The sequence below is a fragment of the Oryctolagus cuniculus genome, chromosome 12 (assembly GCF_964237555.1).
Source record: "Oryctolagus cuniculus chromosome 12, mOryCun1.1, whole genome shotgun sequence".
Taxonomy (NCBI): Eukaryota; Metazoa; Chordata; class Mammalia; order Lagomorpha; family Leporidae; genus Oryctolagus; species Oryctolagus cuniculus.
The window spans coordinates 109,217,176-109,236,049 of record NC_091443.1 but is presented as its reverse complement, the minus strand read 5'-3'; the positions used below and the strand labels follow the sequence as shown (position 1 = coordinate 109,236,049).

At 63.1% G+C, this 18,874-nt stretch overlaps 1 protein-coding gene across 3 annotated transcripts; it reads right to left on the bottom strand.

Moving 5' to 3' along the window:
- Window positions 1–6,205: 6,205 nt before the first annotated feature.
- On the bottom strand, window positions 6,206–17,388 carry UBL7 (ubiquitin like 7). Of its 3 annotated transcripts, none has more exons than XM_008252404.4 (11): window positions 17,307–17,388; window positions 15,713–15,925; window positions 14,375–14,494; window positions 11,549–11,631; window positions 10,148–10,232; window positions 9,725–9,782; window positions 9,031–9,164; window positions 8,771–8,820; window positions 8,403–8,570; window positions 7,923–8,045; window positions 6,206–6,430 (listed from the first exon to the last, which is right to left on the bottom strand). In XM_008252404.4, exons 1-11 carry the CDS (start codon window positions 17,344–17,346, stop codon window positions 6,293–6,295), a joined length of 1,212 nt encoding a protein of 403 aa, XP_008250626.3. In that variant the 5' UTR covers window positions 17,347–17,388; the 3' UTR covers window positions 6,206–6,292. The 3 variants fall into 3 exon arrangements, with proteins under 3 accessions (XP_008250626.3, XP_051690520.1, XP_051690519.1); XM_051834560.2 differs by having other exon boundaries at window positions 17,257–17,365; XM_051834559.2 differs by having other exon boundaries at window positions 17,052–17,323.
- Between the last annotated feature and the right edge of the window lie 1,486 nt (window positions 17,389–18,874).

The window sequence follows — 18,874 nt, the reverse complement described above, 5'->3', positions numbered from 1 at the left end:
GCTCCCGGAGGCCGGGCAGTTCCCACAGCCCATGGCTACTGCCTGCCACTGCTGTCCCTGGCCAAGAGAGCAGGCAGGCCAGGGGAAGGCCTGGAGGACACTGCAGGGGCACCTGCCCGGTCCACGGGGCGATCGCCATCAGCGGCAATCCTTGGGGACCGTGGAGAAGCCGCACCTCGAGTCGATGCTGAGATTCTGCAGATGATCCCGAAGCAAGAGACTACATGTAGACAAATGCACGCAGGTGCAGGTCCCCGCCTGGGCCCTCCAGCACCCTACCCTGCGTGCCGCTTCTTGGGGACAGCCAGCGGGGAGTGTAGAGGGAATCTCCTTGACTGAGCAGGCCCTGGCCACACAGCTTGCCCGGCCCTCCCTGCTCTGCCAGTGCCCACTTCCTGACCCTGGCCGGCTTGGAGCCCACGCCTCCCGGGGGACAGCCTGACCCACGGTGCCAAGGGCTTCTTGAGATTGTACTGGCCTTCCTAGCCCTGATGGTGAGGGCTTCCCAGCAGCACCACGGCCCCCGTCTCTCCTCTCTGTCCTTGTCACTCTGGCTGCATGTTCATTGGATGGCCTATAACCACCCATGAGATCTGAGTCCAGCCAGCCAAGTGCAGTGCCGGACAAGTCGTAAAGATTGGGGGGGGGGGGGAGTGGATTTCTCCCATTAAGGCGCTGGTTGGGACGCCTGCATCCCCACTGGCGAGCCTGGGTTCTGTGCGTGCCTCTGGCTCCTGACGCCAGCTTCCCACTCCTGCGGCCCCTCGGAGGCAGTGGTGGACACGCAAGTGATTGGGTTTCTGCCACCCAGCTGGGGGACCTGGCTCCTGGCTTACTCCCAAATGCCAGGATGTCCCTCTGCCTCTCGAATTAAAACAAGATAGAGGAGAGGAATCCACAGAGGACTATTTCGTGCTGGGCAGGGTTGTCAGCTCACCCCAAAAACAGGATGGGTACCTTCCAGAGACTAAGGTAGCACTGGGCTTGTGGAAGCAGCGCCACCTGGTGGCCACTCTGGACCAGACGCGTCCCAGCCGAGAGAGAGGTTTAGGCTCCCAGACCTTCGCAGGATAAACTCCTCCCCGACGCCAACCACGCCCAGATCCACCTCTAAGACTCCATTCCCAGCGCCCACAGCCCGAGCCAGAGCATCTCGTGGAAGTCATGTGGAGCCCATCGAGACTCAATATCTCTGGGCTGGACACGGCAGGGAGGCCGGGGATGAAGCCCAGCTTGGCCGCCTAGTTTCTGTGTTGATGAAGGGAGACAGAGGAGTTCTAGCATCACTTCCCCTCCTGACCCTGCTCCCCTCGAGGCCAGAGGTGGACGCAGCTCCTGCCTTCTGTGTCTCTCCTTGCCTGCGGGTGGAGCCACGCAGCTCTGCAGGGGCCAAGAGGGACAGGGTGGGAGGTGTCAGTCCAAGGTCACTTTTCCTTTGCGAATGAGTGATCCGGGAACCACAGATCTTGGGAGCGCCACACCTCTGCCCTGCCGGCGCAGCGCCACTCCTGCTTCCACACCCCCAGTGATGGTGAGCTCCCTCACTCCGGGGCCACCTCGTTTAGCCACGACATGGCTTCTCGCCTGCCCTCTGGGGCTGCAGGTCCAGCCCGCTCCTCGGGGATTTCAACAGAGAGCTCGCAGCTTTTACACCCCACCCCAACCCCTGGGGTCAATAATCCCACTTCCAAAAAGGCCCCTCCTGGGCTGATTGCTAGGATCCGTCAATGCTGAGCCCGACCCCCGGTTCCGTGCAGTCCAGTGTGGGTCCCACCCTGAGGAGGACTGCCCCTCCCTGCCCGGGGTAGACAGTGGCCTCACTTCTGCGCCCAGAAGGCACTGCCTCGTTTGGGTGGAGATGCTCGGCCGTCACACCGTCGGCAGCGACACTGGGCTGCAGGCTTGAGGAAGACGGGGAGGTTGAGTCTGTGACCGGCAGAGGAAGAAGCAAGTCCCCCCCCCCCCCCCAGCTGCCACGACCTCCCGTCCTGTCTGTGTCTAGAACGTTCCCCAGGCCTGCATGAGCGCCTGCCACCTGGGATGCACACACTGTCCATATCCACTGACATAAGTCAAGGAAGTTGGTCGGGGTAGGTGCTTGGTTGCTGTGTACAACGGCAGCGTTCCATATCCCAGTGCCCGGATGGGGTGCCGGCTGCTAAGGCACACACAGGTGTTTGAGTCCCCGCGACCCACGTGGCAGATCTTGGTTTTGGCCCAGCCCTGGCTGTTGTGGGCATTCGGGGAGTGAAGCAGTGAGCGGACCTCTTTCTCTCTGCCTTTCAGCCTCCCTCCCCTCGAGCTCTGGCTCCTGGGGGAGCCACCCTGAGCCAGTCCCACCCACACCGGGGAAGGCCAGCACCCCAGCACCCACGTCCTCACGAGAGGCACTCATCCGCCCATGGGGGTGGCAGCATCTCCTGCCCAGGGCTGATGGGGAGACCGAGATGGCACAGGCGTGTGCCTTGCTCGGCACCTGGCACAGAGCGCACGCTTGACAGATGAGCACCATGTACGGCTCTGCTGGGAGCCAGCTTTGCCACGGTAGACTGGGCCAGTGCCTGGGTCACTGTAGAACACGCTGCAGTTACTGGCGACGGCACGGCCTGCGGGACGAGGGGCTGGGCTGAGCCAAGGCCAGCGGGGCAGTGGGGCCCAGCCTCTCGGAGATGCTGGGGAAGCAGACAGAGGGAGTGAGAAGCCACGTCAGGGTAGGGCTCTGAGAGCTTGGTCTGGGGCCCAGGCCAGATGGGGCTGCGGCAAGGCGCAGAACCGGGCCCATGTGCCCAGCAAGCTGTGCCAGCCCAGCCCATGTCGGCCCAGCCAAATCTCGAGTTATATCAGGAGAAGGGATCTGTTCGGAAAATTCACCCATTTCTGTGAATTTGCATATTCTATTTTGGGGTCTCTTCCTTTTTTTTGGTTTCCCTTAGCTTCCTAGAAAAGTTCTCGTGATGAGTTCCAGCTTCACCTCTGTTGAACCGCGCTGCTCACCACCACGGCCAGCAGTCCTCTGCCCCCCCCCCCCCACTGCCCACCTGCTCCGTCCTCAACCCACAGAGCGGCTCCGCCAGGTCCCCTCGAGGTGACCACGGCTCAAGGCCCCTCGGCCACACCAGGCCCTCCTTGGCCAGCTCCCTCCAGCTCAGCTCTGGCGAGCCCCGGTCCAGCCCGCCCCATCTGCAACCCATCGGTGCCTGTTGGCTGAGGCTGGCCTTCCTCTGCCTCCACCTTTCCCCACACAGGCCCAGACTGCACCTTTAACTTTTGCTGTCAGCCCTGGGGACATCCAGTGGCCTCCAGGACAGCCCCACCCCCTGCCCATGGCACCTGGGGGGTGGGGGGCTCCAGGCACTGAGAAGCGCTGGTGCCTTCCAAGGCCCAACCCAGCTCCTGATTCCGGCTGTGCCACCTCCCCCTCAGCCTGCCTGCTGCTCCCCCGCACGCACGGAGCTGGTCTGTCCCTCGCACCTCGCATCCCCCCACCCCGCCGCAGCTCTGGCTGAGGCAGGAGCCTCCTAGCTGGCCGCCCACCCTGTCTCACTTCCCCCAAGTCCAGCCTCCACGCAGCTGCTGGTATCTCACACGGCAGTCTGGGCCTCCCCCCACCTCCACATACAGCCCTGCCGGAAGCCACTCGAGGGGTGCCCTCCCCATAAGACCCCAACCCAGCCTGACCCATGGGCCGTGGGCAGCTCCGAGTGACACAGACCTGGGTTTCTAGGCCAGCTTGTCCCTGTCCCGAGCCTGAGACCACAGAGAGACCATGCCACCTCCCGATCCTGTGATGCCCTCAGTGAGATGGCAACAGAACACTCCCAGTTCCCAAAGACCTGTTCTAACCCCTAAAGCCCCCCTCCCAAGTCCCACCCCAATCTGTGCACAGCAGCGAGTGCACTATTAATTCTAAATCACAAATTCTCTCCCTCCTCCAGCTCTCGTCTCCCTTATGCACTGAGGGCAAGCCCGACGCCCCAGCCCAGCTGTTCCCCACAGCACTCAGCACACGCACCTTCCTGCCCCTCAGGCTTGGGAGCCCCAGGGAACGCCCCTTCCTGTGAGCCCCCGCAGGCCCTGGCCTGGCTGTCGCCATCATGTTGGCCTGGCACACAGCGGAGGCTCCGTGTTTGTTGAAAGAGTGAGGGGGACAATGGTCAGGAAGGCGTCCCCGGCCCGCGGAAAGCCCCAGACTCAGTGGGGGCACCTGTCAGGCTCGGCATCGCCGTGCAGGAAGCAGGCCAGCCCCTGGAGGAAAGGCCTGACAAAGGAGGGAAAGGGAAGCCATGGGGCTGCTCAGTTCTGGGAAGCAGCAGGACCAGCTCCAGGGGCAGGCGAGGGGGCGGGGAGGGAGCCAGGGGCTCGTGCTGGGGTGGGGGGTGAGCCGCTGTGGAACGGACACCAGCCCCCCGCAGCTGGGATCACGGCGGGCACCCGGAGGCTGTGTGGGCCCCGCCTGAACAACTCGGGCCCCCAAGAACCGCACTGGTCAGTGAAAGGTGGAAGGTGGGGGCTCCCTGGTCTCTGCTCCCAAGCACGAGGCAGCTGGGGCTCCAGGCAGACCCCTGAGGCGCACAGAGGCCCGGAGAGTCGAGTCCTTGCTGCCAGGCTAATCCTAGGCTTCAGTGAGAACTGCAGCGGTGGGCATCTGGCCTCTCAGGACCCTCGCATCCCCTACTGGAATTCCTGGGTTCAAGGCAGAGTGACAGAGAGAGGGTGACGCCGAGAGATCCTCCACCCCAGATGGCAACCACTGGAGCTGGGCCAGGCAAAGCCAGGAACCCAGAACTCCATCCGCGTCCCCACTCGGGGGTGGCAGGGGCCCAAGCACTTGGGCTGTCTTCCACCACTTTCCCAGACGCACTAGCAGGGAGCTGGATCAGAAGCTGAGTGCCTGGCACTCAAAGCCGCCCTGACATGGGAAGCCAGCAGCGCAAGGCTTAGCTTAACCCTCTGCACCACAACCCCAGCCTCCTGAGAACGCACGGCCTGGGAGACAGCAGTGGTGGCCCAAGTACTTGGGTCCCTGCCATTCACATGGGAGACCCGGATGGAGTGAGCTCTGGCTTTGGCCCGGCCTCACCCACACCTGACTATTGTGAGCATCGGAGGAGTAAACTAGTAGATGAGGTATCTCCTCCTCTCTGCCTTCCAAATTGTTTTTAAAACTTTTTTAATGTCTAAAAAAAAAAAAAAAAAAAAAGAATGAAAGAAATGCAGAGACTTCATATTTCCTAGAGAAGATAGGGACTAGCGTCCCACCCAGGCCACACCTGCGTCTCATATTGAAGGTGTCCGGACCCAGCTTCCTGCTGATGTCCCGCCCTGGGAGGCGGCAGGCGACACCACCCACATGGGAGACCCAGAGTGAGTTCTGGGCTCCTGGCTTTCCCAGCTGTTGCAGGCATTTGGGGAGTGAACCAGGAGATGGAAGATCTGTCTCTATTTTTCAAATACAGAGAAAATAAACTAAAACAAATAAACCCATTACTGATAAGCCGGGGGTGATCCAGAGAAAAGAACGTGATGTGCTGGGGTCCCCACCAGGCCAGGGCAGAGGGGCAAGCAGAACCCCACTCCGGAAGCAGCGCCCGTGGACGGGTGAGCAGGCTGTCCCCACGAGGGGTGAACCCTCCCTCCCAGCGAGACGAGAGGAAGCTGAGTGGCCAGGACGGGTCAGTGCACTCAGAACGTCAGCAGGCGTGAGACAGCCCAGGGAGCCCTGCGCCGTGTCAGCTCCCAGAGCCACAGGGAGGGACCCGCCTCCTGGAGCAGCTCCGGGGCCCGAGTCCGGCATCAGAGGGTGCTCGGCAGGACTAGGGGAGGGACAGGGAATCTTCTGGAAGCCTTTGAGAGGGAAGTGATGCGCGGGGCCGCCAACTCCCACTGCTCCCCCTGAAAGTCTACTGGGCCCCTCTCTACATGCGGATACTTGGGGCAGGAGCCTCTGTGGTCAAGCTGTGACTGGGCAGCAGCCCTGCCATGGCCTTGGCCACACCCTGAGGCTGCCACACCCAAAGCACCTGAGTCCGGGCCACTCCTGGAAACTTCTCCCCAAGATGACGGTGTGTCACCCCGAATCTCACGACGGGCCCAGAACCAGGACCAGGCCTGCTCCCCGGTGCCACGGTACCAGGCCCCACACACCGCTTGTCTCCATACGTGCCCCCAGCTCCGACCAGCCAAGAAGGCCACGCGCTGGACGAGGTGGGAGAGCTGACCATCAGGTATATTGGGGAGGGGAGGGGCGCCGGCGGCCACCCCTGCAGCCTGCTGGGAGCTCAGGGGGCGGCGTTCACGGGGCTCCCCCTGCGAAGATGAGCTCCAGGGCCGCCTGGATGTCGCCCCCGGTGGCCTGCAGGGCCCGCAGGCTCAGCTCGTCGTCCTGGATGCCCATGTCACGCAGCTGCTGCAGCTGGGGCTGCCACTGGCTCTGCGGAAAGACGGGGGCAGGGCGGTTAGCGGGGCCCCGAGGGAGGGGGTCCCGGGGTGACGCCACGGAGCACGGGCGGCCACAGGCCACAGGCTGGGGCAGGCTTCCCAGAGAGCCTTAACATGAGGACCCGAAGACAAGACACAGATCACTCCATGTTCTCCTGCTGTACCTTCTCTCTCTCACACACACACACGAGATGATAAAAATAACTCCTTAACAACCCTGGATGTCCTGAAACCACCCCCGCCGAGCTGTGTGTAATCTTTCGCCTTAACGCCGCCGACTGCTCAAACGTCATCTACACGCACAGCCCAGGGTGGAGCCCGCAGGGGCCGGGGGACGCCCTGGGACCCAGTGGCGCCTGCACTCCCTGCGCAGCAAGCCGGCCTGTTCTCCTGCGGGCTCACTGCTCCTCCGTTCTCGGCCCCCCTCCCGTGCACAGGCGAGCTTGCCCTTGGCGCGATGTTTGCCTCCCCAGGTAGCTTCAGCCTGCGTGGGGTTGTTTGCTTTGCCATGAAGAAGTCGTCCCCGTTACAACTTCACACTCGTCTCTCTGCTGTCTCACGGCCCCTAGGTTGTGAGTCCGCCCTGCACGGCCTTCTCCCCTGTGAGGACCTGACGAAACGCACCCCCACTAGCGCTCCTTGGCTTCATTAATACCTCCTATCTCCTGACAGAGGCGTACACAACGTGGGGAAAATGAGGCGTTCACACGTGGGCAGAAGGCTGGGTTAGAAACGCCAGTCCCGAGCAGCAGCAGGGTGCGAGCGTGGAGGAGAAACCGCACACGTCAACCCGGAGTCACCTCACAGGCGGGCGGAGCCAGGGAGCTCCGGGAGCAGCGAGCAGGCCCCCAGCGGTGCCCACGTGTCCCGCGGCTCCCCCACTGCTCACGGGGCCACGCCAGGCAGTGACGACCACGGGCGCTGGAACCCTGCCTTCCCCACTGCATAGCTCTGCGACCCTGGACAAGGGCTGGGAGCGATGGTCAGCCCACAGGCTCGCCATGAGGACAGACAGCGCCGGCACCAGGATCCGTCAGGCCAACCGCTCCCCCGCGTGCCCCGGGCCCGCTCGCGGTCAGAGCCAGCGTGAGCTCCTGGGCCGGCACCCGCCGAGGCCCTGCTCTCTCCGCCCGGCTCCTGGCAGCTGTGCACCCGGACTCTGCTCATGCAAGGAGCCACCTGTGCCTGGAACCGTGCCCTCGCGGCCTCACACACCTGCCCCTGCCAGGGGCTTCAGCATTGCTTCTTCAGCAAACGCCCCCTGGCCCGGGCCCTCCCCGGGCGGCGGGGCTTCTCGCCTCACCATTCCCGGACCCGCACCAAGCTGGCCTCTGGGACAGGGAGCAGGGCTGCTGGCCCCGGGCCCGGCTCCCTGAATGGACCAATGGTCCTCTGGGTCAGGCAGGCAGTCCGGCCGTGAGCACTGGGGGCAGGAGCCGAAGCCGCAGGGATGGGGGCCCCGCACAGGAAGTGGGCGGACTGACCTGTGGGCTGGGCTGCCCGGAGGCCTGCAGGGCGTGCTGCAGGGCCTGGCTGAAGAGGTCGCTGGTGATGGGCGTCCCGGGCTGCGCGCCCGAGGCCAGCGGGGACGTCCCTGAGGAGTGGCCCTGTGGACAGAGCAGGGGTCAGCACCGGTCTCCCCGCTGGGCCACGGCCCCGAGGCACCCAGAGGCTTTCCACGTGGCCAGGAAAGTTCGCGGCTTTTCTGCTCCAGAGACACAGACTCTGAGCCCCAGCCCGGCCCAGGACGCCAGTTCCAGCAGAGAAAGGCGGGGCCGGCGTGGCATGGGCTCTACAGGGCAGGGAGACGGTGCCACTCGCGCTCCCGAACAGGAAGTGAGCTGAGCTGCCCTGAGACCCCCGGACTCCAGCCCAGCCCCAGGGCCAGCAGGGGCAGACCCACTCCGCCTCTGGGGAGCTGCGCCCCTTGAGCCCTGCCGTGGCCACCCCGGCCCTCTTCATACCTGGGTGCCGGGAGTTGGCGTGTGGGAGCTGCTCTCCGGGGTGCTGGCCAGGGCCAGGGCAGTGGCCAGCTCGCTCTGGGTGATGGGCCGGGGGCCGGCCGCCCCACTGTAGCCCAGGGACGCTGGGCGGGAGCTGGACGCGCTACTGGAGGGCGTGGGCCGGGAGCTCTGGAGGTGGGAGAGACTCTGTGGGGGGGCGGCACCGGAAACTCCCAGGGAAGCCCCCCACCCCGCCGCACTCCAGAGTGTTCTGGGAGAGACTCCCCAAGCTCCGGGCTCAGAAAGGGACTGCAGGACCCAACCCTGGCCCCGGGGAGGGCTCACTCTCGGGCCGTCACCCCCAGAGGGCAGGCAGCCAGGCCACTCACTGAGTGGAAGTCGTCCTCGTCGTCAGAGAGCCCGTCAAACAGGAAGCCACCTGGAGGAGGGCGAACAGATTTCAGGAGGAAGAACAGAAAGGCACAGGCGCAGCTCCAGACAGCGCCAGTCACTCTCCAAATCCGTCAGCTCATTCTCCCCTCGGAAAATTACAGGACAGATGCACTTCCTGACTCAAACCGAGCGCTCCCAAGGAACGCCCTCTGCCAGCGCTAAACATAGCTGCCGGAGCGCCGGCGCTGGGGCTCACCTGGCACGTCGCGGTACGAGCTGGAGGGCAGGTTCCGGCCAGAGGACTCAGCCCCCGGCATCGGGGTGCTGCCTGCCACCGAGTGCAGCACCAGGACGATGGCGTTGACCAGGGCCGGGTGAGCAGGCACCAACCTGGGACAAGGGCAGGAAAACACCAAGGGCGACTCAGGAGACGGGCTCGGCCGCACGGGAGCGTGGGGCGCCTGCCCCTCGACTCCTCCGTCCTCGGCGTCTCCCGCCAGGGAGCTCTGCCCTCCTGCTCCCTGCCCCGGCCGCGGCAGCAAGGCCTTCAGTTCCCAGGGGGAGGGGGCTTTGGGCTGCCCACTGCCCGAGAAGCCCTCGCTCTTCCTGCCCTCCTGACAGACGGTTGTCCCTCAGCCCATCCTCCCAAAGACAGAAACCCCCACAGGTGCTCACGTCCCAGTGCAGGCACAGAACCCTCTCGGGGTCACTCTGGGCACCTAACACAGCACCAGCTACACGCACAGTCGTCACAAAACGACAAGGAAACCTGCGCAATTTTCCTTCTTTTTTTTTTTTTTAGCATTTTCAATCCACGGTTGGTCAAATCCACTGGTAGGGAGCACTGGCTGTGTCCAAGGTAGCCTTGGTGACAGCCTGGGGGACGGCCTGGGGGACGGCCCCACGAGCAGTGGGCCTGACCACTGCAGGGCTGTGATGGGCGCACTTACGTGTCGAGCATGTTGGGATCGGCGAAGACGGAGAAGAGGTCTTTGTCCTGGAGCACCCCTGAAAGAGAACAGGGGTTCCCCGAGAACGGAACTCTGGCCAGACCCTGCAGGTCTCAGAGCACCCAGCAGCGTGCCCGCCCCTCACCCCACACGGTGCAGCCCCGAGGGCCCTCACTCCAGCTGCCTTCCCCGCACCCCAGGGCTTCCCTCATCCATTACGGCGTGCAGGATGCGTCCTCTACTCGCCTCACCACGCCGGCTGGGCCGCTGTCTCGCCGTGGGACTGAGCTCGCTCAGAGAGCTGGGCGCACGGAGCAACCCTGATGCCGCCCTCCTCCCACAGACCAGTGCCTGCAGGGAGACTGGCTCCTCCGGGTTTCTCCTTCCCAACCCCTCCCACGTCCTCGGTAGGCCCGCACCTACCGAGAGCAATGGGGTCACTGCTGAGGCCCGGGGTGGCCACGATGATCTGGTCCAGAGACTCCTTATTGCTGAGCATTTTGAAGACCTGCAGGAGGCAGGGAGGGCTGAGCTCTCCCCGCAGCCCAGGGCCCTCCCCAGGCACCCACTCTGCCGCGGGACGGCCCGGTCGAAGCGCGTGCCACGTGCACCCCGCGGGGAGCAGGGCTCTGGAGACACACACACCGCTCCAGCAAGGGAAGCAAACAACAAAAATAGAAAACGCAGGGCCACGGGAAACCTTCCGTCTCCGTGGGCTGCCCCCGTGTGCAGTTCTAACACAGGAAACGCAAGTGCTCAGCACGGCCCAGGAGCGCAGCTTTCTCCAAGCCCCGGAAGTCCCTTCCGTCTCTGCACAATTCCTTCACTCCGCCCCGACTGCGACGCTCACGGCTGTACTCAGCAGCCCCCCTCCCCGGGGAGGAATCCCACCCAGTAAGGGCGGCAGGCAGGCAGCTCAGGCAACGTCTGGGTGTGGCCTGGCAGAGGTGGGGCGTGCACCCTTCGGTTGTCACCACCCTCTCTCTGTGACAGAGGTCTTAGCTCTATCATTAAAAGGAAGCCGCCGCCGGCGACGCTGACATCCCATGTGGGCGCCGGTTCGAGTCCCCGCTGCTCTACTTCTGATCCAGCTCCCTGCTAATGCACTTGGGAAAGCAGCAGAGGATGGCCCATGTCCTTGGGCCCCTGCACCCACTTGGGAGAGGGTGCTCCTGGCTGCTGGCTTTGGTCTGAACCAGCCCTGCCCATTGCAGTCATTTGGGGAGTGAACCAGCTGATGGAAGATTTCTCTCTGTAACTCTCCGTAACTTTGCCTTTCAAATAAACAAATCTTTTTTTTTTTTTTTTTTTTTTTTTTTTTTTTTTTTTTTTTGACAGGCAGAGTGGACAGTGAGAGAGAGAGACAGAGAGAAAGGTCTTCCTTTTGCTGTTGGTTCACCCTCCAATGGTCGCTGCGGCTGGCATGCTGTGGCCGGTACACCGTCGCTGATCCGATGGCAGGAGCCAGGTGCTTCTCCTGGTCTCCCATGGGGTGCAGGGCCTAAGCACTTGGGTCATCCTCCACTGCACTCCCGGGCCACAGCAGAGAGCTGGCCTGGAAGAGGGGCAACCGGGACAGAATACGGCGCCCCGACCAGGACTAGAACCCGGTGTGCCGGCGCTGCTAGGTGGAGGATTAGCCTAGTGAGCTGTGGCGCTGGCCAACAAATGTTTAATTAAAAAAAAAAAAAGACTCTCCAGTGTGGCTGATACTGGCTCTCTGGAGGCAGACAGACAGGGCCAAACCTCCCCAGGAGCTCCCAGCTGCTGTGCAGCAGGCGTCCCACCGCCACCCCCACCGCTCGCCTGTGCTCACACACTCACCGCCTCCCTGTAGGACGAGCTGCTATGCAGGGCAGTGTGCAGCACCCGGAACTCCCTCATGGCAGCCACCTTGTCCACAGGCTCTGGGGACACGACACCGTCAGCGACCACAGCCCAGGCCCCGCCCCACGCCCGTGGCAGCCCCACCTCAGCCCGTGCCCAGGTCAGCCTGGTCTGCAAGCTCCCTTCCCTCTCGCTCCCCAGGAAGGAGCGGCCATTCACAAAAAATGCTTTGTGCCAACCATGTGAAGACGGCACTCTCTTCTGAGTACCTTCAAGTAGATAAACCAGCTGCCAGGAGAGAGCGCTATGGCCAGCCCGCGGCAGGGACTCAAGGCTTCTCAGATTCAAAGGGAGAATGTATGACACTACTCTGCCAGGCCAGCGTGGTGACAGTCGGAGCGACCGTGTCACAGTACGTCACAGACACCAAGCCCAGCACCTGCCCCCAACTGGAGGAGACAGGAGGGAAAACAGCACTGAGGCAGGATCCGGCCACTGCTTCTCTCAGATGTTTTCTTTCAGGTTTCTCTAAATATTATTTTTCCCTCTTAAAGAAATATACAAACAACAAAACACGCTGTACTTCCAGGCTCTTACCCAACTCAGCACACTCCCCAAAGCGAGCGTGTCAACAGGCCCCAAATTCCTTTGCGACCCCTGGACACTGCGACCCATACACAGGGCACTCCAGAAAGCTCATGGAAAATGGAATTAAAAGCTCAGTTTGCTTTGGCGCAGATTACTTCTACCCGTGTGTGCGAGAAGGTCCGGCAGTTGTCTCGGGTCCGCCGGGTGCCCTCGCTATTCAGGACATCAGCCCACTTCACAGGGGAAGAAATGTGAGTGGCGCGAGGGGAGCAGCGGGAAGCTCACCCTGGGCACTGCTCAAGGCCGCTCCCTGTGACCTTACACGTTCTGCACCACCCAGCTCCAGGGCAACACTCCCAGAGCGAGGGGAACAGCACCCCGGGGTGCAACCTGGCAGCGTGCCCCTGGCTCGGTGCTCCTCATGAGGGTGCCTCCTTCGACAAATATGCACCTAAGTGACCCAAGGCACCTGCTGCGCGTGAAGCCCACACCTGGCTCTGGGCCAGGCACAGGACTGCAGGCAAGAACCCGCCACCAGGGAGCCCCTGGCAGGAGAAAGGAGACCGGATGCAACGGACAAGCCCACGGTCACACACGCCAGCGGAGATCTCGTCCTAGCTCGGACACTGGGAACGTGGCGGCGGACGGCCATCACTGAGGCAGGGCCAGGACACACGGCTGCCTCCCGCAGAGGTGTTTCCTGGGGGAAGAAGGTACCCCGAGCCTCAGCAGGAACACGCACAAAGCAGAATGTGGGTGCTGAAGGAGCAGCAAGCGGCTGCCTGGGACTGCAGCTCGGGGCACGTGCACACCCGTGGGCCTAGAGCAGGCTGACGTGAGACCCTGAATTCAGGGCTCCGTCTCCCGCCCCACAGGACCGAGGACATCTAGGGCTGGCTCCCATCCAGCAGGAGAGCCAGAGACGTGCTTCCTTGGAGCAGTGCCCACGGAGAAAGTCTGAATGGTGTCACAAATCAATTTCTTTCGAGATCTCGAAGTCCATCTGTTTCAAACATAAATGTCCAGGAGAAGGCCTCGTCCTATCCCGAGCTGGCAACGGGCTAAGAGGGGCAGGAAGAAGCCAGGCTCTGCAGGCCAGGAAAACCCAGGTCCCGCCCCAGCTCTGCTTTCTGAGTAGGTGACCTTGAATAATACCCCTGCAGGCCTCTGCATCTACGGAGCGCTCATGCCGCCGCCGCCCCTGCAGGGCCGCTGGGATGATGGAGTGTGGCATCAAAGGGAAAGCCTGGCTCACGGGAGCCACACATGTTTCTTCCTTCTGTCAACTTCCTCCAGCCAGAGAGCACGCGGCCCGCCCGCATCCGAGCAAGCTGGGCCCACTGCTCCAGCCAGAGACGCAGGCTTCGGGCTTGGGCTGGGGCTGGGAGGTCTGCAGAGGCAGAGTGGGGTGATCTCACGACTGGGCGTCTTTTAGAACTCTCATCTACAAGGAAGGAAAACGACAGGTGCACGTGGGGAAAGGCAGCGTGCCAGGAGAGGGGCTGTCTGGGCCAGGCGTTAGGCTTGGACCCTGCTTCTGGCCTGACCCACAGTGGCCGCAGGTGTCCCTGTGCGAGGCCGGCGGCCGGCGCAGGTGTCCAGGCCCACAGCACTGCAGGGCTGCCCCTCTCTTCCTCGCTGCCGTCAGGAGATGGTCTGTCCTTCCCGTTCCCGGCAGGAATGTCGGCCTAGGCTGACAGCTCGTCACAGCGATCGCGAACATCACAACAGCGAGTCGAACAAGTCAATCTCTCTCACACAACGTGGCTTTACCCTGGGGGCGGGGGAGCTAGTACGCCGAACAGATTTCCACTGGGAATTCCAAGCGGCGCCTTCTGTGGGTGGATCAGGAGGCCTCGGAGCTCTGCACACGCTAAGAGCCACGTGCACACCAGGAAGGCAGGGGAGTCAGCTGACGGGGCCCGAGGGGCGGACGTGCGTGAGGATTTGCCAATGAGAAGGAAGAGCGGAGCTTTCCCGGGGCCGAGAACAACACTAAAGGAGGGACCCAGAGCCACTGTGACCAGACCCACGTTCCAACCCCCGCGAGGGCAGTGAGTGGAACTTACACACATCTCACCGCAGCGGCCAGCAAGGCCCAAACGGGACTCTGTTTACCAACGCGGTCTGATCCCGTAAGTAACAAACCAACCCCCCTACTGCTGCCTGGGGAGCACGCTGACCCCTCCCTCACAGAAGGCCCGCCCACTTGTGCGACGGCCGACCCCTACTCACCCGGTTTCTGATCAGGCTCAGGCCAGGACTTGCGCAGGACGTGGACAGTGGACCCAGGCTGGATGCCATAGAAGTCAAGGGTCTGGTCATCTTTCAGCTTCCGGCCACAGTAGATCAAATCTGAGAAGAACCGCCCCTTTACAGTTTGCTCCTCCAACAATGTACAGTTTCTGGCCCCGGAGAACCTTACTTTGGTCGCACAGACAGCTGGGGAGTGATGTACACTTTAAAGGACACTCTTATTTAATAGATTTTTTAAAAAGTATTTCTTTTGGGGCCGGCACTGTGGCTCACTTGGTTAATCCTCCGCCTGCGGCGCTGGCATCCCATATGGGCGCCGGGTTCTAGTCCCGGTTGCTCCTCTTCCAGTCCAGCTCTCTGCTGTGGCCCAGGAAGGCAGTGGAGGATGGCCCAAGTGCTTGGGCCCTGCACCCGCATGGGAGACCAGGGGGAGGCACCCGACTCCTGGTTTCAGATCGGCGCAGCTCTGGCCATAGTGGCCATTTGGGGAGTGAACCAATGGAAGGAAGACCTTTCTCTCTGTCTCTCTCTCTCACTGTCTATAACTCTACCTGTCAAAAAAAAAAAAAAATTTCTTTCTTCAAAAGGCAGAGCCGGGTAGAGGGGGAGGCAGAGACAGAGGTCTTCCATCAGTTGGCTCACTCTCCACATGGCTGCAATGGCCGGGGATGGACCAGGCTGAAGCCGGGAGCCCGGAACTCCATCCGGGTCTCCCACGTGGGTGGTAAGGGCCCAAGTTCTTGAGCCATCATCTGCTGGCTTCCCAGGCGCATTAGCAGGGAGCTGGGTTGGAAGCAGCGCAACCAGGACTCAAACCGGCACCTGTATGGGATGCCGGCATCACGAGCGGCGGTATCACAATGCCGGCTTCAATCAATGGATTTTAACAATTGTTAGGACAAACTCATAAAATGGAGTTACACGGAAACTGGCACAGAAAAGCTTTCCAGCTTAACCCTGCGGACGCTGCGAGATTCAAATGAACGGGACAATGCAAGAACAAAAAAGACCTTCCAATCGATCGTCCCGAATGCTACCCGCTGAGCAGTCCTCCCCGGCCGACCCTCCCTCCCAGGTGTCTGCCCTTCGAGAGGCAGAGCTCAGTGAGGTCACAGGCGAGCAGCTGGTGGTGAAGCGGTCAGTACAACACGGACTGAGACGGCAACCAGCCGCTTTGTTGTAAGACACGTGTGTCTGGTCAGCCAACACGCACGTCCCTGGTGTACCAACACCTCCAGACAAATCCAAGCCCAGGACTCCAGAAGCGCCCTCCTCAGAGAGAGCCGAGAGCCGCCCAACCTCGACGCGGAGGCTCACCGATCAGCTCGGGGTCCGGGACAGACTCCTGGAGTTTGCCGGCAATCAGCTGCTTCAGGAAGGAGATACTGTAGCCCCCCAGCGAGTATTCCCCCAGTTCTGTCTCTGGCAACCGGAGAACAGACTTGGGGGCCAGGGGCTGGTCAGCCAGCCTCACTGCCAGGTGCCAGTCTGAGAGAGACATCCTCTCTCGTTCGCGCTCTCTCTTTCTCCCTGTGAAAGAACACAGCCTCAGTGGCCGGAGCTCAGGCCCCTCCCCACCACGCCCACCTGCCAAGGGGCTGACTGAGACAGGTGTCCTGAAGCCCGGGATGCAGCATCTGGGCCAGAACCAGCACTCATCCTGCGTCGGGCAGCAGGGGCCTGCAGCACCATCCAACCCCACAGGAATGTCCTGAGGCCCAAAGGAAACCACCCAGCCCCCTCTCGTCTACCCACTCACTCCCGGCTTCATAGCAAGTTCTCTGCCTGCTGCCTCTCACCAAACCTCCACGAGGCCACCCAACTCACCATCGTAAACCTGATTTATTTACATTTTATTTGCAAGGCACGGAAACAGACACCTGCCACTCTCCATTGCCCATCGGCCAGTGTCTGGGGGCCCCGAATTCAACCCACGTGTCCCAGGTGCATGGCCGAGGTCCAGCTCCTTGAGCCCTCACCTGCTGAAGTGCAGCAGGAGGAGCTGGGATTTGAACCCCCGCACTGCGACGTGGGAGGCGGCGCCCGGGCGGGGCCTTTAACCGCTGCCCCTCCCCCCGGGCCGGCCCCCCAGCGCTTTGACACGCAGGTGCGGTCCGGTCACTTCTCTGCTTATGACCGCTCCAGCGGCTCCACGCTCTGACCTGCACGGCCCGGCTTGAAGGTTCCGCCCCATCAGAGCTCCGCCCGGCCCCACCTCGCCGCCCACCGCCCACCGCCCAGGGCACAGGCCCGCTCACCCGTGTCCTCTTCCCTTTCTGGCCTCTTGGCACACTTCTAGCAAGACCGACCCACCTACAACCTCCTCCGTGTCCACGTCCCCTGCCCCCTGGAGGCAAAGGGGGCTACAGCTTCCCATCAGCGCCCCCGCCCCCGCCCCACACTGCCAAGAAGACCCTAAAATCTGCCGCCTTTAGGGTCTCCGTCCCTGGTACACACGGCCGGCCAGAAAATAAATCGGGAACCTCTGAGGGTGGGAGACTCGGGTCAGGCCCTTGTCACAGGCATCGCTACCGCCTCAAGCAGGCCTCTGGCAGCAGAGAGGACGGAAAAGGCCACGAGGCTGCACCCCCAAGGGACCTCCCACCCCAGGTTCAAGACAGGGAAGAGATGCGGGAAGGGGGCTTTTTATATGCACCGCGCTCACTGAAGCCGGACACGCGTTCCCGAGGCGGGCAGCACCATCCCTCCACTCGACGCCGCGATCGAGACCCGGTCACGATCACGGACAGGGACGGGTGGGGGCAGGGGCGCTGTCCCACGGCGACCCCAGCGCTCTCGCGCGGCCAGTTAACCAGTCGCCCCCCGTGCAGCCCGCGCGACCCGGGGCCCGGCGCCCTCACCCGTCCCGCGGAAGGAACCCGGCCGCAGGGCCGCCGGTGTAAACACTCACTCAGGCCCTCGCGCCGGAAACCGGAAGCGCCGCGCTGCATTGTGGGAGTTGCAGTCCCCGCCGTGGCCCCGCCCCGGGCGGGCTCGTGGCGGCGACGCTTCCGGTTCCGGGGAGGGCGCGGCTTCCGGGATGTTCGAACTGCCCCGCGGGAGCGCTGCGCCTCGCCTCTCTGTGGGCAGCGTCCCGCATCTTCCGCCCCCGCGAGTCGCGGGACAGGCATTTGTGGGTTTTTTCGTTTTTTTTTGTTTCAAAGACAGTGTCCAGCCCGGCGGTTCCCGCGCGCCGCTGAGGAGCGTGTGGGGTCCGGCGGTGGAGACGCCCGCCGCTGGGCCCTCGGCGGCCCCTGACCCGCGTCCCGCCGCGACCCCTCCTTCCCTTCGCTACGCCCGTCGCCGGTGGGCTCTCCGCCCACGCGTGGAGTCGGCCTCTTTTGCGCCCGCCGCCAGCGACTTACCCATGGGGGCGTCCCGGTGTGCGCCCGGCTTTGGTCCCGGAGGGGCTCCCGGGGCGCCCTCTGCCGCGGCGGGGTGCGGAGGGGGAGTTTGCACGAGTTTAGAGTTAGCTTCCGTGCTGGAGAGAGACTCCGGACCGGGCTCGGGGTGGGGTGGCCTGGAGCCCCGAGAGGAGCCGCCGCAGAAAGGGTGGATGTCCGGAGGTGGCGAGGTAGACGATGGCGGCCGCCGGGGCTGCTCCGCCGGCCACAGGATGACCGCCCCCCTGCGGGGCTCCCCCAGGGTCTGCCCTGGCTTCGGACGCCGGCCACAGGATGACCCCCGCCATGGGCTCCCCCAGGGTCTGCCCTGGCTTCGGACAGCGGCCACAGGATGACCCCCGCCCCTGATGGGCTTCCCCCAGGGTCTGCCCTGGCTTCGGACACCGGCCACAGGATGACCGCCCTCCTGCTGGGCTCCCCCAGGGTCTGCCCTGGCTTCGGACGGAAGCCCAGGCCCCTCATGGCTGTCCCCATAGGCGCCCCCTTAGCCCACCCTACCGGCCCGCCCTTAGCCACGCCACGTCTCAGGAGTCGCCCCAACCATCCCGCCCTATTTGGGGTCCTGTCTGCCTCGCTGACCACGCTGCCCGTCTTGTTATCAGACGTCCGTACTGTGCCTTGGCGCCTGCAGCAGGAGCCCGCGACCCTGTCTGACCGCGCTGGGAGCTTGTGAATATGTTCTTTAGAGTAGTTTTGGCCTCTCCGTGGGGGAATGGACTCTGTCCTGCCCTCCACCGGACTAGGGCCTGGCCCATAGTGGGTGCGCAGTAAGGAAGTGTTGGATGGATTCTTCGGGCCACAGCTATGCGCTCTAGCTGTCTTGCTCCCCAAGAGGAGATGAGCAAGTGGATGAGGGAATAAACAGATTCTTTGGGAACCCAGCCGTGGATGGGCGCTGGGCTCCAACGTGAGGGTCGGCCGGGTCCTAGAGAAAATGCTAACCTGGACACAAGACCGGGACGCAGGAGCAGGCCCAGCCCTTCGGCCCGTCCACGGTGAGGGGCTCTGAGATAGCGCTGGGCCATCAGAACCGGCAAGAGAGCGAGCAGCCCACGCAGCACCCCTCACAGCACGT